At 37.3% G+C, this 25,196-nt stretch overlaps 1 protein-coding gene across 1 annotated transcript in view; it reads right to left on the bottom strand.

Moving 5' to 3' along the window:
- The window catches only part of LOC150098007 (uncharacterized), a 134,116-nt gene that overhangs the window by 7,864 nt on the left and 101,056 nt on the right, over positions 1–25,196 (bottom strand). The window contains exon 5 of the mRNA XM_090406389.1: positions 16,747–16,791. Within this exon, the coding sequence (XP_090262515.1) occupies positions 16,747–16,791 (45 nt within the window). The remainder of the gene's footprint in view (positions 1–16,746; positions 16,792–25,196) is intronic.

Raw genomic sequence — 25,196 nt, 5'->3', positions numbered from 1 at the left:
TCTTAGGACCACAGTTACACTTCTTAGACAAGCAAAGTGGGTTATTTTTCCAATTATTAAACACTCAGGGCATATCTCACCTTTTGAGAAACCATCATCTCTGCTGGTTTCAAAATCGTGGCTCCAGCCAGACGGACACCACAATAAGCCCTTTATCGAACTGTGAAAGATATTTTGTTTTTTCCATTGTAATCAGCACTATTGACGATTACTGACCAATATGCAGATGTACGTTTACGTACATCTGCATAAAGATTTCTAATCCAGTGGCCGGTATATCTATTAGGGCAAAATTATTCACTCCCGCATGGATTTGTTAGGAGAGCTCTTTTTTTGATAAACTGGTTATCTTTTATAACAATAACAAGAGCAGTGAATGAAGGAAAGGTTACTTATATTTAAGTGGTAAAATATGGGTTGGATACCAGGTATCCAACCCATATTTTACCACTTAAATATGGGTTGGATACCAGGTTAATGGACTGGATTGTTGATAGATATCAGAGATATCTATCAACGAAATACGAAGGTTACACGTGGAGTTCCATAGGGTTCAGCGCTGGAACCATTACTGTTCAATCTTTACATCAGCGATATTATCACAGGAGGACCACAGTTACATGGTCTTCCTGTAGATATTGCGGGTAGATATTCAGTTCTCTGAAGATGATACGAAGCTTGGCATGGTTATTAGTGATGGTTTTGATGTTGTGGCTCTTAAAGCGAATTTGAATAAGCTAAAAGGGTCAGAAAATGAATAGCGGATTATCAGTTTAATATATATAAATGTTTTAGGTATGGAAATTTGGAATATGTAGATGGGATCCTATATACTCAATTGTTGAAAGAAGTAAGAGAATCAAGAGACCTTGCATTGATTGCAGACAGCAGTTTGAAGCTCAAAAGAAATATAGCGAAGGTCGAGATGGACAACCCAGAGAATTTCTATAATATTAAGGAGATCGTTGAGTAGCAGAAATGAAAGTGATTTTCCTGTATAATGCTCTGCTCAGCGGAAATCTGGATTCCTATTCTTAGATCTGGTCAATGGCATCTGAAGCGGGGATGTTGGTTATCAGTATTTCATAGTCAAGTAGGTCAAAAGCTTTGGTTAGGTCAAGAACTATGAGGATAGCAAATTTTTATTTTTTATCAAGTGCTTTATTCAGCGTGTTTCTAATGTCCACTAATAACATGGTTGTGCCTTTCGTTTTCTGGAAATATTACTGCTTTTTTGAGATGATGTTATATTTTACTAAGTAGTTTTTTTTATTCTTGTGTGTATTACTTTATTCAGAAGTTTAGAGATGACAGACAAATTAACTGTATGCTTATAGTTCCGAATGTCATATTTTTCTTCTTCTGTGTATGAAGTATTAGTTATTTTGGAATAAGGTGTTGAATATCATGTTCACAATTTTAAGAATTTTAAGAGAGAAAGAGAGAGAGAGAGAGTTGTGTGATGTTTTGTGAAGGCATAGTTAAATGATTCTACTAATTCATTCTGGTTCATCTCTGGACAGAAGTTTCTTGTGATAAAATCTCTTGGGGCACTTTTCCTTTTTCAGGTTAATGGTGCATTAAGAGTAGACCATGTTTGCTTTATATTAGCACTATATTCGTGAATTTCTGATAGCAGTAGTTGTAGTGTTTTTCGCTCCTAATTGTAGTTGTTAGTTGGTTTCTTTGTGTTTTTGTGTAACGTTTGTAGGTGAACGTGGTTTGGTGACTTTTTTACTCTCTTCCATAGAATGTCTTTTATTGCAATACAATTAAGGATATCCTCATTTATCCATGGATTATTTAGTGCTTATCTCCTGTTTCTTGAGTGTTTTTGTTGCCTTTCTGTATATTTCTGTAAATAGGAATGTAAGGTTGTTGTATAAAGCTATTGGATCATTTATATTAAGCGGACTGTTCCAGTTTAGGTTTTTTATGATATCATAAGCGATGTTTTTTTTTTTTACTATGATAGTAGTTTATTTAGTATGGTTTTGTAGCAGTTGAGGAGATATAAAGGTAGTATTGTGGAAAGAAGTTGCAATAAAGTAGTGGTCAGCGATTTTCCTGGTGATTACTGATGACGTATAAGAGGAAACTATGTGTTGATGTGATCTATGCATGATTGTGTTAGTGAAACGTTAAATATTTCTTCTCTTGCTGTGGAGTTTATGGTTGGATTTATGCTGTACTGGTTTAATATCCAATATATATGTTAGTGGTTGGAGAGCTACTGTTGATGTCATTTAGCTATGTTTCTCATTCTTGAAGGAAGCTGAGTGGGTTTGTATTTGGGGATCAATATATTGTGTTTATCGTGTATTTATGATTGCGTATGTCGTTAGTTGTGATTTTGAAGTATTTTCATGTTCGAAAGAGTTTAAGGTTTCGGACACACTTGTGCTTTTCATTTATGAACACCATAATGCTGCCTCCTCTTTTCGTGCTCTACGTTGTCTACGTGAGGAGTAGGGTTGGCAATTGTTCATGTTATACGTAGACGCTTCTGTATCACTTATATAAACCTCGGTCAAGATTAGAACATCGAAATTTGTAACGATATTATTGAACTGTATTAGCAATGTAAGTCACTATTCATTTATGTTTCTTGGTAAGGTAATGGTTTTAAAGATTCGAAAACAGCACATTTAACATTTTCATGCTGAATTTGTTTGGCATGATTTATTGGAAGCATGTTAGTGTGAGAAATGCTGTAAAACCCGATGAAGGAGAGAATAAGCATTACATTAAGAGACTGTTTAGTCCAATTCACATGAGACTGTATGAATGCCGGTATTTTCATCCTTTCTCCGAAGACCTGGGAGTCCTTGGTCTACAGAAACATAGTTGTTTTTCTGTTTTTGTTTTCCGTGCCTGATACATAGATTTATGAAACAGTCATGTCATGTAGATTTGAGTTGAGGATTGCCTATTATTGAAGACTGACGTTTTTTTTTGCCTTGTTGTTTACAGCTAGGATGTTACCTCTCCAGCTTTTACTGATGAAACGTGAGATCACTGGTAGTAGTCCTTCTTTATTTCGTTTTGGTGCTGGATTTACGAAGGCGATGCTTGCGGTTGTGACCGGTACACTGATTGCTGTGCCAATCGATTGTATTGGAGTTTAGAATCTTCTGTCCTATTTTTTTTGGGGGGGGGGGTATCCCGCCAGTATTCAGTTCTTTTCTCCGTTCTTTATGCGATACTTTTACGACTTGAGATTTGAGGATTTTTACTCCTTTTCGGTTCGTCATTCTCGCACTTAAGAATTTGCTACTCTTCTGTTATTGCCAATAGATTAGATTTTATGCCATGCACTGTTTCAAGAACTTCCTCTATGCTCTCATTCCTGTATTGTAAGCAGTATGCATACTCTTGAAATTTTTGATTTATTTGCTCCATGTGGGAATCAAGTATTTCTTTCACCATGTGTTTAAAGGAATCTAAATTAGTGAAATGGGAAGGGAGTTACCTTTCTGCATTTCGCTGCTTTTGCCTGGAGTTTTTCCCCCCTTCTACATTGTACATGGAGCCTTTCAATGCGTTTAGTTAATGTTAAAGTTTTGCTTTCTAGGTAAAAAATTCTGCTAACTTTTTATTCTCTTATAGGGAGTAGGCAAGAGCAGTTTAGCCCGATCTAACTTTTGGAGACTGAGGAGACTATCACTAATTATAAAGGGGATTCGGTGATAATACACCAGACAGTCCTGCCACCTCGCAGCCCAAACTATAATAGTATATTATTGTCTGAATAGTATGGGTTCTACGGTCGAGTTGCTTGAGTTTACAGAGACCGGTCGAAGAAAGGATTAAAAAAACTTCCTGTAGTCTGTGAGTATTCTAATTGAAAACTACTTTCTTTGGATGGCCTAGCACTATGGATGCAACCGCCAATTGCACAGGTCTGCAAAGGCCATTTGATTTCTGATATTCTTGAGCACTGGTAGTGCAGCCTCTGTCGATAACATGTGCAATATGACACTTCCCCTTCTTCATATGTTGGCTCGCTGCTATTGTTTCATGGTATGGTGTGTGCGTGAATGACCTTGGCTGTCTCGGTGACCTTTAAACTAGACTTCTCTTAAGTGCACAGCAGAGGATTCCCTTTATACTTGAAGCCATATACCAATTACTTCACTAACGTACTATTTTGATATCCGATAATGAAACAGCTATTTCTCTTAATATCAAAAATTAGTAAATGAAATATGTTATTAAAGAGAATGATTTGCATGCACTCATTTTAGTGGTTATGATTGTTACACTTAAATAGTTTCTTCACTAAAAAGAACTCGATATTCAGTGGAACACATCACTTGTCGACTTACTGTTAGAGTGATCACTGCACTACCTAATAATAATAATAATAATAATAATAATAATAATAATAATAATAATAATAATAATAATAATAATAATAATGTTTCCACTTTGATATGTAATTGGTTTACTCAGCATTGGATTAAACTCTCTAGAAAATATTTCTCATACATCCTTGATGAGATTCAAACTAAATGTTTTTGAGAAGCTTGTTTTTAATCTCACAAATTATCATTATTATTTATTACTATTTTAAGGCTTCCACCAAAGAGTCCAGAGACTCATCGTGGGAGACCCAAATTAGCCATTATACACACAAATCATATCATGGCTCTCCTTGAATTCATTCACATTCAGGGAACTCAATCAATTCTGGCATTCCATTCCATTCCACTCACTCACCACTCTCCAAGCAAAAATTCTGGTCTACACCCCCCACTAACTATACTTTTATACAACTGCCATGGCATATATTGAAAATTTTCACTTGTATCAATTTTATGAAGCCCTTCAATATCTTGTGTTTTTCAACATCCAAGTAATACTTTGAGCTATTTTACCAACTTTTGCAATATGCCCTCTGAACTTCAATTCTTTGTCCACCATTATCCCCAATTTCCTAGCTTCATCAATTTCCTGCAATCCAATACTAACAATAGGATGCAACATACATACATTTTTCAACCAGAAGTGCATACCTTACATTTTGTAACATAAATTGATAATCATTATCATTTGCCCACAATGCCAATTTATTTAAATTATCCTGCAAGATATCTGCATCACCTTTATCAACTATTGCTCTCCCAAGTTTTGAATAATCTACAAACAACTGAATATCTCCTTTTAAATCTTTCCCTTTGATATACAAATTAAAGAGTGATGGCCCTAGTACTGAACTCTGAGGTACTTCACTAGTCACCATTATTCTCCTATCAGGGCCGCATTTACCATTAGGCACAAGCTAGGGGCCTCACTCTCTATGGGGGCCACATTTTAAAACCTTACTCCTCACAAAGAACAATAAAAAACAGCATAGTTATAGTTGCAAAATAAAATACTTATTTATAAATATTAAATTCATAATATAAAAACTAGAGGCCGCTGAAAAATTTGTGAGGCCTCCTACTTCCATTTGAAATACATTGTTCTATCCTTAGAATATAAAGCTAACAGGAACTCCTGTATTCCATGAAATTCATGTATGTAAGTGTACCATTTCTTTGCTGGACGTATATACACGTCCAGCAAACCTGGATAATATTCTGTCCACATGTTGAAAGAACATGGATAAGAAGTGTAGTTTGACCGTCATATCCATTAGAAAGGGCAATAATCCTTCACGCTGAAAAGAACAATTAACTAGATTACCTGGCGTACGTAGTAGCTACGTTCAGTTGCCTACAGCAAGAAACACAATTGCTTGCCGTTTGCTAGGTAACCGGAATCTAAGTTATATCAGTCTAAATACCTACGAGTTATATTCATTTTGCTGCTTGTTTTTATCGTATAATTATAGTTTTTAATGCCAGCGCAAAATAAGAAATCCTTTCATACTTTCTTCACTTCATAATATATCACTTTGGAAGATCAATGTCACTATTCATTTTTTGCTAATTATTTTAATCGCCAATACATTTTAAAATTCTCCCAGAACTTGATCAAAGATAATTATTTTTGTCAAACGATTTTTTTATAAATTCATGAAAATCCGAATCTAAAAATGAATACAGCGTCCATCTGTTGCAAATGAAGTTTTCTTTTTTATTCGTAATCTTAGTTCGAAGGTTAGTTCACAGATTGCGTGAAGGTTCGCACTTTTAAATTTTGTTTTATAGAGAATTGTACGTAAATCTTGAATCATATCACGCAATGCATAATTTTTATAACGTAATCTGTAGGTTTTTGCATTTCAACTTTCTTGGTTTCCCCCTAATCACTAACTACAAATTGAAATAAAACGACAGTTATGAAGTAAACTGTTATATACATATTTTCGGCTAATTTCGATATTATGCAACAGTTTTGAAGTAGCGATATTTTCTCTACAGTTTATCTTTCGAAACATGGGTAGGTGCATGAGTCAAAATGAAATTTTATTTCCAAAATTTTCATAACAGAATTAATTCGCCTTTAATGACTAACTTCCCCCCTCCCAAAATTATCACCCCACCACACACACAAAAAAAATACTGCTTCATAACATATGTGCACTTTCTTTTTGTTTAAATTCGTTATTTTTCCAAAGTAACTGTACCAGAGAACTTTTAATATTCCGATACCGAAATTAAATTGAGATTATTATAAATTAGCAAATCTTTTTTTTTTTCAAGATTGTATCAAATTATTTATATTTCGATAATAAAAATGAAACTGATCACTATAAATTAAGAAATCATTTTGGTATAACTGTTGAATCAGCCTGTAAAAGATATGTCAGTATTTCTGTGTTAGGATGTCTGTAATCAACAATGGAAAACGAAACAAGACATTCTTGATGTATTCTGCACTACAGCCAGGCAGTTTAGTGTGATTTCTGGGGAAACTTTCTCTCTTGTCTTTCTCAATAGCAGTGAGAGTAATCTAAGTTTTCAAATATTTTCAAATACTTTATGGGAATAATCGTTTTGAGTAATTTCTGTCTATAAGCTGGTGTGAATTTGTTTGGCGCTTATGAATGATAACCTGGAATTCAATATATTTATTATAGAGTGGGGAAAATGGCCGGTAGCAGTTGTCGCATAAGAGATTGTGAATGAATGAATTCGAAGCGTTCTTCATTTTGTGAAATATCAAGGTAGGACTTTGATTAGATGCAATTTAATTGCTATTGCTTCTTTAGCCTACGCTTGGTATTGCTGGCAGTCCTTTGCGGCTGCGGGATATTCTACAAAAATTTCTGCTGGCAGGTCTTTAGACCTGCGGGATTTTTATTAACGCTCATACGCAGTTAAAACGATATGAGCGTACCTGACCTAGACGTATTCACTGATTTTCTTCATAAAGAGCCGGCTCTTGTACTTATTGATAAACTCCCAAAGACGTTCAAGCTGACATGGCCTACTAGCATGATCGACCCCGACATCATTATCGAGTCACTCGATAAAAGGCTAGCACTCACTTTTATTAAAAAGCTTCTCAAAAAGTTTGAACGGGATTGGCCCGGCCACTTAAACTTATATTCTTCACCTGAAGTCGACGTTGAGGAAAATGAAGACTCTCCTCAAATGGAGGAAGAACTCAATCTAGTTGTCTCTACCTCTAATCCTTCTGATCAAGGAGAAATCCACGCTCGTAAGAAGAGAAAAACTCTCGCTGCTGAGCCAACAAATGAAGTTGGTATGGACAAGGATGTTCCCATTTCAGATCCCTCTGCCTCCCCCAATGAAAAGGTGCCACCGATTATTCTAAGGGAAAAGCAGAGATCGACAACACTAAGAACCATCATGGCTAACTTACAAATAAGTTATAGATCTGCTAAAAATGTAGACGAAGGCATAAAAAAATTCAGCCCACCACGGTGGCTGATTATAGAAATCTTACAAAGGAACTGTACGCAAGAGGAACTCAATATCACACATTTTCACTTGCCTCCGAAAAAAAATCTGAAAGTGGTCCTACGAGGAGTCTCCGAGGATATTGACACGGGTGAAATAGTTACTGACCTTAACTTACAGGATCTACCTCCCATAAAGGTCACTAGAATGTTTAGATCAAATAAGACACCTATGCCTTCAGTCTTAGTAGAAATTCACAACATTTACAAAGACATCCATAATCTAAAATCAATCTGTGGACTCAAAATAACCCCAGAACCATTGAGAAAGAAAGCATCTTCTGGGCAGTGCCACAGATGCCAAAAATTTGGCCATGCCCAGAAGCTATGCAAAGCTCAGTTCAGATGCCTAAAATGTGGCGAGAATCACCACACAAATACCTGCGCCAAGCCAAAATCCACCCCGGCTAAGTTTACTAATTGTGGGGGTTCTCACCCTGCTAATTATAGAGGGTGTATACATCACCCCAAAAACAGATGGAACGATCCAAATCATCAATCTACCTCGTCATCTAGTGCGAGAGTTCCTGAAGCTCAGGCTCCTCAGTCCTCCAAGAATGAGATCATGACAACAGGTTCTCGCCCATCATTAACTGAGCCCCTTAAGAAAATGAATCTTCAACATCAAGCGAGAACATATACTGATGTGGTCCGCTCCAAACAGATAGTACAAACCCAGAACCAGAATAATCCACATTCAAATCTATCAGCTATTATCACCTCTTTTCTTGCAAACATGCTGCAGGATTTCAGCAACTCAAATCCATCACTAAGTGTTACAAAAAGATTCTTACAACAAAACCCAATCCATATTATCTGAACTCTGTGATGCATAGAAAAAAATCGCCCCAAATTCTCTTAGGATTATTGCTTGGAATGCCAACGGTATCAAAAATAAACTGTTAGAAATCCAGGAATTCAATAATAGATACAACCCAGATATATTTCTAATCAATGAAACTCACCTGAGGCCTGCTGACATCCTAAAAATCAGAGGGTATCAGATTTACAGAAACGACAGACTTGGGTATAGAGGTAGAGGTACAGCCACCCTTATCAAAAACTATATCAGTCATCATTCAATAACCAACCCTACAACCACCACCCTCGAAATCACAGGAATTAATGTCCTCACAAACTCAATTGGAAATCTTAAAATTTTTTCTGCTTACAACCCTCCATTAAAGACATTATTGACCTCAGACCTGGATGCCATCCTTGGAGTAAAAGGACCGGTCGTCATCGCTGGAGACTTCAATGCAAAACATCCTGCTTGGAACAGTAAATCTACCAATAAAAATGGTCGCATCCTTTCTAGCTACACAGGATCAAACTATGCTGTTGTGGCTGGACCCACCGAACCAACTCATCTCAGTACGTCTGGCACTGCTGACATCCTGGATATAGCTATCCTGCAAGACATTAAACTACAGTACAGCCTTAAATCACTAAACGAGCTGTCATCGGATCACAACCCAATACTACTGCAATTGGGAGAACAAGAATGTTTGTCTCCTCCCTCTCATTCAGGCATATCGTGGGAGAGATTGTCTAAAGCACTTAGGGATCAAATTTGACCCGTCCCTCATATATGCACACCAGAAGATATGGCATATGCAGTGACTAGTCTCACCCAACAGATTAAGTCCGCTATAACGGTTGCAACCGTCCACAAACCTGTTCCCAAGCCTGATCGTTTGCCTGAGGATATTATGGACCTGATCAGACAGAAGAACAGAGCTAGGAAGAGATTTCCTAACACTCGCGCTCCTCAGGACAAGACAGTGCTTAATAGATTGAATGGAGCAGTAAGAGATGCACTTAAAAGGCATAGAAACCAAGTTTGGGATAAAAAGTTGGCCTCTATCTCACCATTCATCACTCTATCTGGGGGGGGGGGTTACGGAGAAACATCAAAAATAAAAACAGATTCCTCCCCCCATAATCTCAAACCAGGGCCTGGTCCACACAGATGCAGATAAGGCAGAGGCTATACTAAAGAATCTTGAGGAGCAGTGCAAACCTTCTTATAACAGATTAGATTTCAATCACTTGTATAAAATACACAGACAGGTCAGGCATGCATTAAATCTCCCAGATACCAGTGCTGACCATATTGCACCTGCATAACCTGTTGAATTATATGGTATTATTAAAAAACTTAAGAACAATAAAGCTCCTGGACCAGACAGCATCTCAAACAGGGTGATCAAGCTGCTGCCTCGAAAAGCTGTAGTGCACCTGACCAGTATAATAAATGCAATCTTAAGACTTCACTATTTTCCTTCCATCTAGAAACTGGCTGATGTAATCCCTATACATAAGCCAGGCAAAGGCCCACACTTACCGCAAAATTATCGTCCAGTCAGTCTCATCTCCAATCTGGGTAAGGTTGCGGAGAAGGTCATCCTCTCACGACTCCAAACCTCAGTAAATGACCTAAACATCCTCCCTAAAGAACAGTTTGGTTTTCGGCAATACCATAGTACTACCCAGCAAATCCACAGAATTGTCGAATATATCACCACTAGCTACAACTGGCGCCAGTGCACAGGAGCTGTTTTCCTAGACCTATCCAAAGCATTTGACAAAATCTGGCATTTTGGATTCCTGCACAAACTTATCTCAGCCGGTACCTCACTAAAAATGGTTCATCTAATCCATTCATATCTTCAGAATAGATCAATGCAAGTTAAAATCAACGGTTCTACATCGTCCCAGTACTATATCTTTGCTGGAGTGCCGCAGGGATCTCTGCTGGCTCCATTGCTGTTTTCTGCATACATGTCAGACATCCTACACAATCCGATGACTTCCATTTTGGCCCTGTATGCGGACGATACGGCAATACTAACCAGATCTCTCAGACCCCATTTCATTACCAGAAAGCTTCAAGAAAACCTTCTAAAGCTGGAGGGTTGGTTCTCCAAGTGGAGATTGGAAGTCAACCACCTGAAAAGCTCAGCCGTTCTTTTCTCAAAAAGGAAATGTCTCCTACAGGAGATATGTTACTATTCAATACTAAAATTCCCTTGCAGACAGAAACAAATTACCTGGGTGTGATTCTTGACAATAAGCTATCTTTCAACCAACACATCAAGTCTACGTGCGCAAAGGCATCTAAAGCCATAGCTCAGATCTATCCACTAATTAATAGAAATAGCAAGCGCAGCAAAAGAATCAAATTGCAGCTATACCAGATGACGATTCGTCCTATAATCACCTATGCCTCTCCGGCCAGGAGCCACACCTCTAATACTAACATTATCAAAATAGAGCGAGTGCAGAACAAGTGCTTGAGAATGATACTGAACGCCCCGTGGTATGTTAGAAACAATCCACTCCATAGAGACACAGATATTCCCTATATTTTCTCTTTTCTACAATCCTTAGCATCCAAGTTTTTCCTAAAAACGTTCACACATCCCAACGATTTGGTCCAGCAACCTGCAGCATATGAGGCAACGGACATATTCAAATATAGAAGACCAAAAGCTATATTAGCCTCCTATAACGATGCGTAATCTCCATGCCCATTCAGGGCGAGCAAACTGCTCGTAAATTTTACCCTCACTGTAACCACTACAGGTAGCGGGGAATATGAAAAGCATTTTGCTTCACCCCTAAAGACATAAATGTTAATTGTCAATTGTCAATAATCGTTTTTGAAATCAAGTATGGCGGCTCGCGTGTTAGTGTTTCGTCTCGTGTATTATTGATGGTGAATTGTAAATTTGACTGATATGTTTTTAGCGATTTATGCTCATTCATTAGTAATAGCAGTTAATTGCTTGCTGCCATAAAGAGATACTTTATTTTTCCATAGTGGTTTATCCAGGTAAGTCAATTGAATTTACAAGGGCGATACGCGAGGCCTACTGCCGCTAGTATTGCCATTGTTTTATATCGTGACATCTTATTGCTGGTGTGTCTACGGGATTTGCTAGTGGACCCTCAAAAGTTCACAGGATTATCTTTACTTGCTCGGAACACTTGAGCAATCTCTACTCTTTCTCCATCTGTGTCTTAACATATTTCTAAATTATTGTCATGGGAAAACTTCTGAATGAGGCCAAATTCGAGGAAGTATACATGGAATTCCTCAGACTAGGAAAGCTGCTTAGTGATAATTGGCCAGGAAAATTCAAGCTCTTTGACACATTACCCCCCATCCACCCACACACACACACAGCAGTCGCAGAGGAAAATATGGATGACATGAGTGAAGAGCCCATAACTCACGCAATCAGATTTTGAACACTCCCCAAGTATGGAAGATGCTACATCCCAAGACAGCAGTTATCATACCTTGGAAACAGATACAGAGTTCCAATTGGTCAAAAAGAAGAGGAAAATCTCAACCAATGTGGAGGAACCCAAATCAACAGGGATAGAAGCACTCAATGGTCCTAAAGAAAAGATACCACCAGTCATATTAAGGGATAAAGAAAAATGGATCCCTGTCTCATCAGCCTTCAGAGAACGAAACATCTCATTCTCATGGGCTAAAAACTCAGATAAGGGAGTTAAAATACAACCCACTACTGTCTCGGATTACAGACAGATGACCAGATTTATGGACAATACTAACGTCCCATATCACACCTTCACTTTACCCAGCGAAAAGAACCTGAAGGTAGTTCTACATGGGACAGCTGAAGGTATCACTCCTCAAGATGTGACCACTGATCTCTCCAGACAGGGTCTGTCCCCAATTAAAGTGAGCAGAATGCTCAGATCAGATAAAAGACCAATGCCATTGGTGCTGGTGGAAATAAACAACACACAAAAGCAGATCTATGAACTGTGATCTATGACTGTAGCATGGGTCTCAAAATTTCAACTAAGCCTCTTAGGAAAAGAGCATCTGCAGGTCAGTGGCATAGATGCCAAAGGTTTGAACATGCCCAAAAATTATGTAAGGCAGCCTTGAAGTGCGACGACGGACACCAGACCATCACATGCACCAAACCATACACAACTTCAGCATGCTGTGCAAACTTCAGAGGACCACACCCCGCCAACTACAAGGGATGCCTTTCCAATCCAAAAAATCGAGGACCAACAAAAATCAATTTTGCTCCTCCACGTAACAACGTTTTAAGCAACCAAACAGATCGTCCTCCAGTCCGAAACACCTTGCCTTCTACCTCACAGAAAGGAACAACCATGACCAAAACATATGCTGAGGCTGCAAGAACTAAGCCTCCTACATCTCTCGAGCTAGAAAGCTCCAACATAACATCCGTTTTAACAGCCTCACTTGCTACTATGCTGCAGGAATTCATCAGGACATGCCCCTCAATATCTTCCAGAAAGAGATTCTGCAAGGCACTCAAAACATTATAACAGCCATCTGTCATGAATAATAAATTCAAACCAAAAGCTCTTAAGATAATCGCATGGAATACAAATGGATTGATGAACAAGATTTTGGAACTTCAAGAATTTTCAACTCGTCTCAGTGCTGATATCATCTTGATTGGTTAAATACACCTAAGACCAGCTAATAACCCAAAAATCCGTGGATACACTATGTACAGAAACGACAGAATTGGCACAAGAGGTGGAGGCACAGCCATATATATTAAGAGTTATTTGAATCATAATACAATACACAAGCCCGAAACAGTAAACCTGGAGGTGGCCGGTGTGGCGGTACATACCTTCAATGCTGGGAGTCTCAAGATCTATGCTGCTTATAACCATCCAAGCATTCCTCTGCTGATAACAGATCTGGACTCCATACTTGGTCCAAATGACTCCATAATAATAGCAGAGATTTCAACTCAAAACACATAGCTTGGTATATCAACTAACACCAAAGGTCACACACTTTTCGACTATGCAATGCTCAACTCTGTTGTTGTGGCAGGCCCTACCGAGCTCACCCACTTCAGCCCTTCGGGTGGCTCGGATTTGCTGGACATTGTCATCTTTAAAAATTTAAGATACCGATTCAAATTGGAATCAGTCAACGAATTAGCTTCTGACCACAGTCCCATAGTGCTTAATCTAGGTTCATCAGATCAATTCTCTCCTCTGTACACATTCATACCATGGGACAAGTTAGCCAAGGTTCTTCCCGATCATATTGGTCCAGTGCCCAATATCAGTAAAAAGGAAGAGATTGACACAGCAATAAATAACTTAACCATACAAATTCGGAAAGCAATAGAATTAGTCAGACAATCCACTGTCTTCCACCCAACCAACCGTATCCCTGGAGAAATCATGGATCTAATCAGAGCACAAAATAGAGCCAGGAAGAGATACCACAATACCAGAGCCCCACAAGATAAAACAGTATTGAACAATCTAAACAGGCAGGTCCGAGAAGCTCTTCTAAAACACAGAAACCATCAATGGGAAACCAAATTGGCTAACATCAATACTGAAGATCATTCTATATTGAAATTCTTAAGAGCAATCCGCACTAAAAAGCAACTCATACCCCTATACAAACCAAGAAAGGGTCAGTTCACAAAGATGAAGAGAAAGCCAAAGCACTAGTAGATAACCTAGAATCTCAGTGCAATCCATTTTATACAAATCTAAATATCAACCTTATGTACAAGATTCATCGTCATGTTAGGACAACCTTAAGACAGAACACTGTTAACTCGGAACATATCACTCCTACAAATCCGGCAGAAATGATAAATATCATCTCCCATCTAAACAATAAAAAAGCTCCAGGACCGGATGGCATAACTAACAGAATAGTAAAACTACTTCCAAGAAAGGCCATAGTCCATCTCGTCAACATTACAAATGCCATCTTTAGATTCCAGCATTTCCCTATTACATGGAAAACAGCCACCATCATACCACTGAAGAAGCCAAGGAAAAATGCTCACCTTCCCGAAAGCTACAGACCCATAAGCCTATTGTCCAGCCTCGGAAAGGTGACAGAGAAAGTGATCCTCTCAAGATTCCAAGCAGAAACAGATGAGTTAGGAATTTTGCCTAATGAACAGTTCGGCTTCCGTAAGGCCCACAGTACAGCTCAACAAGTGCACCAGCTGGTAGAAATCGTTACTAAAGGTTTCAACTGGAAACTCAATACAGCTGCCATCTTCATCGACGCAGAGAAGGGGTTTGACAAAATATGGCATGAAGGCCTTCTCTACAAACTGATAAAATTTAACTTTCCAGTCAAGTTAATAAAAATAATACATTCTTACCTGAAAGACAGATATATGCAGGTCAGGGTCGGTGAAACGGTTTCGACCAGACACAGGATCTCGGCAGGCATACCCTGAGGTACGCCTGCCGAGATCCTGTGTCTTCTGGCACCTCTTCTGTTTTCAATCTATGTAGCAGACATCCCTCTGAACCCAAGAACAACATTCACTGCATTATATGCAGATGATACTGCACTGATGGCAAGATCACTGAGCCCAAAACTGGCAACTAAAAGACTACAAACTAGCATACACACTTTAGAAAAGTGGATGGCAGACTAGAGGATCCAAGTTAACCCCCAGAAAAGCTCAGCTATATTGTTTACTAGAAAGAAAGTCCATACCATGGAGGATATGTATTTATTGGGAATAAAGATTCCATGGCAGACTGATGTTAAATATCTTGGAGCGATTCTTGATAGTAAACTCCTATTCAGCAAACATATTAGTTACATTACCACAAAGACATCCAACGTCTTAGCACTGCTCTATCTTATGATCAACAGACAAAGTAAACTGGACACGCAAACAAAATTAACAATTTACAAGATAGTAATTCGACCGGTTATCACTTACGCATCCCCAGCATGGAGCCACACCGCAAATTCAAACATTCTAAAACTTCAGAGATTACAGAATTAGTGCATGAGGATGATTCTGGATGCCCCTTGGTTTATAAGAAACACCCAGATCCATAGAGAAGTTAATATCCCTTATATCTCTTCCTTTCTCATAAATCTAGCTGAGAAGTTCTTTACCAAGACAAGTAAGCATCCAAACCCGTTAATCAAGGAAGCCTGGGAATATAATGAAGCAGAAATCAACAAATATAAAAGACCAAAGTCTATCTTAAGTTCAGCTGAACACAACTAACTTCATTGCCCTCAATGGGCGAGCATATAGCTCACAAACACTCCATTCAAAGTTCTTCCATTACAAGACAAAGGGGAATATGAAAAGCAATTTTGCTTCACCCATCTAGCCAGAAATGTTAATGTTAATGAATAATCGTTTTATACCACAGAACGTGACAGCAACACTAAGTTGTTCCAATGCTTACATATTAGTTAAAACAACGTTTTTTGTCACTTTGTTTATATGTACTAGGGTTGATGCTATTTTAGCATTAATTGCGTGTAATTAATTTTTATATTGTTTTTACTAGTCTTGTACAGTTGCACCTTTGTAAGTCCGACGAAACTTGTCAGGGTATTGTATATTTTAATAAACCTATTTTATATTTAGAAAGATGTTGTCTCAATGCCGAAAATTAAACGATTAATTAGACAATGAATAATTGATTGATTGTCTAATCAATCAAAATTTGGTTGTTTATATGTTTAATAGATAGATTTAAACCTTTTTTATTTTATTAATCTAGTGATTAATCTTCCCGTAGGCAGAAATTAAGTCTGATGTTTTCAAGGTGCTTTATTTTTATGATGCTTTCTCCTCATAACACAGAGTTGTGAGAGTTCTAGATCATAAATTTATTAAAATATGACATTCATGGATGGGCATTTGTTTCGTAACGGGATTCATATTATGATATAAAAATAAGTAAAACAAATATAAATAAGATATTAAGAAATAAAATCTATTGCTTAGTGATTCCTATTGTTTATCATATTATGTATATAAACTAGATTTGAGTTCTTTTTTATAGAAAATTTTAAAACCTACTTCATATTTTTCCAGCTGATAAAATTCTTCATCCGAAAGCTTGTGCTGAAAGATAACGGCATTTTAATGTATACTTTTTAACTCAAGTACAGAAATAAAAGCACACTAATTAAACAAGAAAAATCAATCTGGGCTACTTATATAAAAAAAAAGCACCTTTTCTATTTACAGAATTTTTGCTCATATCGCGGGCATCTTCAAGCATGATTTGAAACACACAATGAATTAACAATGCAGATATGGAATCATGAGTTCCTGTAGAGCAGTAAGGCCTAATTATAAGTCAAATCCTAGCTAGATTTATTAAAAGGTAGTGTATATCGTTTTATTTCGTTGATGTAAAAATTTATATCGACGATATTATTGAAACGAAACTAAGCTGACCATAAGTAACAATAACTTCATAATAAAGGATTTACTTGTAGATTTAGTGTGAAAATTAACAAGCGTCTATACATTTCGATGAGCAGTGTAAAGCAGTGCTATTTACGACAATAGGTATTAAGTGTATTCATTTGAATCTATTCCATCTGTTCACATTAGGATAATGTAGGAAGGCCTCACATCTTTTCTTATATGGCCCTTCTTCAAGGAACCGCTTGTAGGATTTAGTCTTCATCCAGCTAATCATATGGGTTCAGTGATGCATCTCTCGCAAGGGCAGACTGCCGTTGTGGTATTGTGGAATGAACTTGTATTTTAAGCTCCTCTCGAGGAAGAACTTCACATCTCCCAGAGTGCCCAAAGTCAGACTAAAACACCAGGTGAAAGGAAATGTGATAAATTCCACGAAATACCAATAAAGGATGGAGTTTATTATTTGTAGAACATGAAGAAAGCATTTGGAGAGAATGGAAAGTGATTTGGATTAATCAGGAATTCACTCATGAATTCCAGGATGGCTGATGTCTATACGGTTCACCTTTTATTCAGCGGTTGAAGTAGAAATAGCTTCATTCACCATCATCCTTTCCTAATATGTACCACAAAAGGAGCAGAGGAAATTGCAATATTATTACATAATTAATATTAGTTACCAATGATTAGCTGTAATAAACAATTTTCTTAATCATTTTCTTATAAACAATTTTCTTAACCATTTTTCTTTTAATTGGGGAGTGGCTGAAAAAAAGCTACTCCCCTAATTTTCTTCAGAGGCCTTATATGTCATGTCCATATTTTTGGATAAATTGTTGCATTTCTAAACCAACCAATGTTTTAGTGTTTACTAATTTCTTTGTTATCCATATAAATTTATTTTGGCAAGCTTAGTCTATTATCTGTTACCATATTTATCATCTTAACTAAAAATTATGTCTAAATGAACAGAGCCTAAACTCACAGGACAATAAAACATTTCAGCAATGTTGAATGTTTTAATGCTCGGCGCGTTCTCTGTTAAGAATGCAATTGATGTTTCCATCTCCCTCTTTATTTCCATAGGATTTTAATCTGTTTATTTCAAATTTTTCATGAGAGATTTTTTTGTAGCAGTCGTTCGATTTCATTAAAGACTCTTGAAGATTCGTGTTGAATTTACACAGTATAGAATCATCTACACAGTCAGTGGCGCACCCAGACGGGGGGAGAGGGACCTGAACCCCCAAACAAAAAGGAAAAAAAAAACACTAGAAAAATTTCCAAAATTCTTTTCCTAATTAAAATTCTTTTTTTTTTTTTAAATTTTATGTTGTTTTGTGTTTTCTATTTCTATGAATTAGCGATCCTTGCAGATGCTCAGTCATAGGTCGTATGCGATGTGTAGTGTGTATTCTTAAATCGTCTACTCAACTCGGCCCCTCCCCCAAGATTAAATCCTGAGTGCGTTACTGTATACAGTATAAAGTAAATAACTGAGTTTAATACATTTGCCTTTGATACCAATCCCCGTCTTAATATGATCTGTAGATGATGAAACACAATGAAATTATATTCCATCCTTATCTGAGACTTAATATTACTTCAGGACATCTTACTGTTCATCTTTCAATTCTAACACCTAAGTTACAAATTAAGTTCAGAAATTTGAAAGCCCTTGTTTCGTGAACTGGCCATTTGCACTCCAAACATAACCAAACTACTCACTTCTCTTAATTATATATAATAGAATGTTGGGTATTTGAAACAGATTTCGTACTTCCTCATTGTGTCTTCTTTCATAAAATCCAGTATTTTGATTGCAGGACGGTCAAAAAAAAAAATCAGCTAACGCCTTTTTATTCCCGTATATACGGGAGTAGGCGAGGCCATTTAGCCCTATCTAACTTTTGGAGACTGAGTGGGCAGTTCAATCTCCACTGGTACCCAATCAGAGACAGATGGCCCAAGGCTATCACTAATTAAGCGGTACGCAGTGAAGAGAGACGGCTCAAATGTGCCGCCATCTCGTGGTCTCTAACCCTAACACAATATATTTAATGTCTGAAATAATGTGGGTTCTACGGTCGATTTTCTTGAGTTTACAGGACGAAAAACCCGAGTTTCCGGGAGGAAAAACCTGCTTGCCCGTGCCAGAGATCGGCTAACTCGGGAACCGGTCGAAAAAAGGCTTAGAAAAATTTCCTCTAGTCGCCGACTAGACTCGATACCAAGACTTCCTTCGTGCGGCCTAGCGCGGTGGTGTGCAAACGCCACATCCACTGAGCTACACTTGCAGGACGGTTCGAAAAATTTTTCTAAATATTTTTTCTTTCATATGTAATAAGTTTTCTGTTGTGTAGTTTTATTGTTTACCATGTTATACAACCATTGGGCGTAAAAAATTTAATATTTTTCCAGATTTGCAGAGCTTAAATAAAAATCCTTTTTATAAATTAAAGATGCCAAGAAATTATATTGTTAGTTTAATCCTTTATCCAAGTGTAAGCAAACAAAGTTTGCGCGTGAAGTAACTTCACAACTGAGCAACTGGTATATAGAGGATAACGACTTCACATCAATTTCCTTAGTATCCCATAGTGCAAAGCACATATCCTTACGGACATGTATATAATATGTTATCATATAGCGAAGTATATAGTATAACCAAGTGGAAAAACTTCCAACGTCTGTCTCTAATCCAAAGTATTTTGGTAATAAGGTGATACCTTTTAGCTACTTGTATATGGAAATATAACTTCTGCATTACTTCAACTTTGGTATCTCTCAGGGGTCTGGCTTCCCAATGATGAAACCTCAATAAATATTGAAACCAGTCTGGGTAGTGACCCATCCCATAATGCATAGCATTATACATGTCTGTAAGGATATGTGATTCGCATTATGGGATACTAAGGCAAGTGAAGTGAAGTCATTAGCTTCTATATACGGTTGCCCAGTCGGGAAGTTACTTCACGCGCAAACTTTGTCTATTTACATTTGGATAAAGGATTAAACCCAGAATATAATTTCTTAGTATCTTTACTTTATAGTATTCATATAACAAAGTGAAAAAACTTTCAAAAATCCTATTTATAATCAAATGATTCCTCAAGTATGTGTCATAAAGTAAAAAGTTGATAATGAATTAATTGGCTTCAGACAGTTTGTTCTTCGTTGACTCTCTTTTACAATATTCTTTGCCTTTTCTCAAGTATACTATCGTGACTGTTCTTTCTTTCTTTTTTTTTTTTTAACAAATGGGTGCCATGAGACTTGTACTTCAATCTTCTGTCCGAGCGTTTGAATTATGCAGTGTAGCTATCGTACTTGTATAACTTTCATACCTCCATATTTGAGAGTTTCTAATCGAATATTATCTAGTACAAGCGCATTTCTTTATTTCAGATTTCTTTCCGTTTTCTACACAGGCTTTTGAAATATACTTTACGACTGCATTGCTAGTTCGTTTTCTGCTGCTCTTTCTTTTTCTGCTTATTTCTTTTAATAATTTTCAAAAATAATAACTCTAGAAGACCAGAATGCCCTGTTTTCGTTTTTATGTGTCACTTTTATTATTTCGGAATTTTTACAGTAATCTTTCCTACATTTCTTAAGCTTTATTTTCATTAGCCTCCTGAAGATCTTTCTGCCTGTGTGATAAAATACATGAATTTGAATGGAACACTTCCACTTTTCTTATAGTCTATATAAGGAACGTGAAATGTGGACTGCCTAACCATTCGTTATATGCGATGAATTTCAATGCTAAATGTAATTCTGTCCTTTTTTTTTTTTTTTTTTTTTGCTTTTGTTCCACAGAAATTAATTTCTTATATTTTTTTTTTTGTGAAATAGTGTTGACAATGAAAGGAAAACGATTTCGTCGTTGCAGATAACGAAGTGAAAACGTTTTTCACTGTATGCAATGAAATAAATGTTAACTTCGTTAATTCACTTCATTGATTCACTTTATGTATTCAATAAAGACTTTATTGACTTCTCGGTTACAATGAAGGAGCTTAAAGTAAGTCCTTCATCGTAACCGACCAGAGGTCTTAGTCGTTCACGGAATCGAATGCATAGTAAATTCAAGTTGCTTTAATTATTATCCGATAACTTGTGGACGTCATTGGCTTTCGTATTCACTGCTATTCGTTTCGTATTTTTTGAACACAATACATTAAATTACTGAGATAAAAAAGCTAAAAGAGTTCACTTCGGTGATGCAAAATTATTCAAATTAAGTGGATATTGAATATCACCACTTAATTTGAACACAACATTAATTAATTAAAAAAAGTGGAAACTGTGCAGGCACGAAGTGTCCACTTTTTTTTCAGATACCCACTGCAAGCTTTCAAAAGTTTCATACTGAGAAATCAGCTCTACGAGTTTCTGGAAATACTCGGAAAATATCCTACCTCACTTTGATATAAACGTGCAATTCAGGATTCATACAAATTAATTCGTGCTGCTTCGTTTTCGTTAGATCTGTTGGCGATGTGTCCCTGTTGTGGACATTTCGGGTGTTCCCCTTCTCCAAGAGATGTTCAATGGAATTCAGATCGGGCGCCTAAACGGGCCTCTCTAGTAAAGTAAGTTACCATCATGTCCTCTAATAACTGCTCTGAAGCGATTGTACGAGATAGTCTTGTGACTAATAGGTTAGCTTGTGTGAAGAGTTCATCACCATGGTTTCTAGTGAACCAGAACTAGGTTCTGTTTCGCGAACCAGAAATGAAACAGAGCCTATCAGAAAATTCTCATTGCTAAATATAAATTCTAAGAAATATGCATAGAAAAAGTTTAATTTTTGGTTAAAGTATTGAAGGGACTCTAAATCATTGCCAAATTTTTAAACTTTCTGATGGTACGAATTATAATATATGGTCATCTAATTATACTTTGGAGGGATATTTAAAAAGAACATAAATTATGTAAATCAAGTGGGTATTAGACCCAGCATTATTTCAAAGCTGAATGTAGAAATTATGAAAGTTTCGTAAGGTAAGTTGACCAGAGAGCTTAACGGAATACACTCCCCGGTATTCACGAGTTGGCTTAGTATGGACTACTTAGAAGACATAGGCGCGGCCCAAGCGTCTATATATTCGTCTTTTATTAGTCCATTTTTATAAGTTTTCACTCACCTGAGAGCTGTTTCGAAATGGTTGGTTCTCCTCAGAGATCAGATAGAAAACCTTAAGAGATCAAAAGCTCTCGTTTATACTAAGGAACTGAAAATGTCACAGACGTATTTTTCTTAAACGAACTCTCTGTTGGTGAGTAAAAGTAATTACTAAAATAAAGAGCTAAAAGGCTTCAGTTCGGCGATGCAAAATTATATAAATCAAATGGATATTAGATACAGCATTAAAGGCAACGTGAATACCGGGGAGTGCATTCTCGTAAGCTCTCTGGTCAACTTACCTTAAGAAACTTTCATAGTTTCTACATTCTGCTTTGAAATAATGCTGGATCTAATACCCACTTCATTTATATAATTTTTCATCGCCGAACTAAGGCCTTTTGGCTCTTTATTTTAGCATAACATAAGTGCTTACGCAGCCTATTTCACTTTAACACAGAAACTTCAGTCAAGCTATGCTCTTGTAGTTTGGCTTATAATTGAAACAACTGTATTAAAGCTGCTTTATGAAACTAGTGATAGATTTATGCTAGTCTGGTTTTCTATCAGTTGAATTTGATATTTATTACGAAATTAAATTACAGTCAGTTTAATCGACTTACAAGGTAGTGATTGTGGGCTCATTAAAATGCAGGTGTGAAATATAAAATCTAAAAAAAAAAAGATGAATAGTTTAATATGAAAAGTTGATAGTGCATGAGAGGTAGTTAAGAAGTGCTTGCATGAAGCAATGGCTGACTGTATACCTAGAGTCCGAATAATAAATCAAGTAGGGGTTAAATGGATGAATAACACCATTAAGCTTGAGCTGCAAAAAAAGAAACAACTATGGAGGGAATTTAAGAAGAAAGGTGACCGGCAGGCACATGAACGGTATAAAGCGCAGGCCAGAAGGGTGACGGGTGTGGTAAGAAAAGCAAAAAAGGATTACGAAAGAACATTGGCCATGCAGGCTAAAGAGAATCCTAAACAGTTTTTTAGATATGTAGCAAGTAAAAGGAAAAATGTACATGGCAGAATGATTTTAAAGAATGCCGATGGTAGGGAGGTAACTGAATCAGTTGAGATAGCTGAGTTACTGAGTCAGCACTTTGCAAGAATATATCATCCAGGTGGTGACATTGCAGAAACGAATAAACCAGTAGATTATACGGGAATTGTGGTGAATGAAGTGGAGGTGAGTAGTCTATTGCATAACCTCAATGTCAATACATCTGTGGGATTGGATGGTATACCAGCTCGTGTAGTACGAGAAGCAGCTAAAGAATTGTCAGTACCCTTGACCATTTTGTTTAATTTGAGTCTCGGGTCTGGGTTAGTCCCGAGCGGGTGGAAGGAGGGGAAAATAGTTCCACTGCATAAAGGTGGTTCCAAGACTGCTGTTGTAAATTACCGACCGATTAGCATATCAAGAATCATTGTCAAGGTCTTAGAGAAATTAGTCAAGAAAATAATACAGGATTGGATAGATGAAAATGGGATATTATATGGGGGACAACATGGTTTTGTGAAGGGTAGATCATGCCTCAGTAACTTGCTCACGTTTTATAACACAGTGACGGCTGAACTGGATAGGGGTAATCGGTTTACAGTGATACTACTGGACCTTGCCAAGGCCTTTGACAGTATACCACATGGAACCCTAATCAGTAAACTGGAGCAGATGGGGATAGATATAGGGTTGGTAAGATGGATAGAAGGGTGGTTGAAGGAGAGATACCAGAGAGTGGTTTATTCAGGAGTGGAGTCAAAAAGACGTCTTATGACTAGTGGAGTGCCGCAGGGCTCTGTTCTTGAGCACTGCTTTTCAATTTGTTCATCAATGATATTGGAAAGGATTTGAGAGGAAGTGTTCACTTGTTTGCTGATGATGCAAAGTTGGGCAGAGCAATTGTGAGTGCACAGGATGTCAAAATTTTACAGGATGATTTGGATAGTTTGGAGGACTGGGCAAGGAAAAATGAATGTCAGTTTAATGTGGCAAAGTGTAAGGTTATGCACTTTGGGGTGAAAAGAATAGCAGCAGTATATCGCATAGGTGGAACCGTACTCCAGGAGATTGATGAGGCCAGGGATTTGGGAGTGCTGGTGGATAGGGAGTTGAAGTTTAGGGGGCACATTGCAAAAGTAACTAAAACAGCTCACCAAATCACTTGGCTTATGAAAAATACTTTAACATGCAGAGAGAAGCAAGTTGTTGTTCCTCTGTATCGAGCCTTGATAAGACCCCATTTGGACTTCTGTGCCCAGTTATGGGCACCAGGGTTTCTTCGTGATGGGGAGGAAGTGGAGAGGGTCCAGAGACGAGTGACCAAGATGATAGCAGGTCTGTGGAATGAACCTTATGAGAATAGGTTGAGAATTTGTGGGTTGCAGAAATTGGACGATAGGCGAAGGAGGGGTGATATGATTGAGACATTCAAATTACTGAAGGGTTTTAATAAGATTGATCCAGATGATATTTTTGAAAATATGACTGGTGGTGGGAGGACTAGGGGCCATGCATGGAAGCTGGGCAAGAGCGTGGTTGACAAGGGTGTTAGAGCTAGGTTTTTTACTTGGAGATTGGTGAATGAGTGGAATAAGCTTCCAGATCTGTTGTGGGTGCTACGACCGTGAATGAGTTCAAGGCAAGATATGATAGATACTGTGTGAATGTTGAATAGTTGTTCCAGACATAATGTTAGGGCCTCCCTCGATGAGTCTGTCGACTCCTTGGAATTTCCAGGAATAATAATAATAATAATAATAATAATAATAATAATAATAATAGATATACAGTTTTTGACTACTAAACTCTTGTTGCTAGCAAACTAAAAAATTTTCGACAAACTTATATTTCTCAGTTACAAACAAGAAGCGTTCAGTTATTTTTGATTTGACTTAAAATCGTTAATACTTTGTTAATTAGATAATAACATACTACGAATAAAAATGATTT

Source organism: Typopeltis vanoorti, chromosome 16, assembly GCF_054136105.1.
Source record: "Typopeltis vanoorti isolate ZY-2024b chromosome 16, IOZ_Tvanoo_1.0, whole genome shotgun sequence".
NCBI lineage: Eukaryota > Metazoa > Arthropoda > Arachnida > Uropygi > Thelyphonidae > Typopeltis > Typopeltis vanoorti.
The sequence above is the reverse complement of the archived record's forward strand: the minus strand, read 5'-3'. Positions and strand labels throughout refer to the sequence as shown.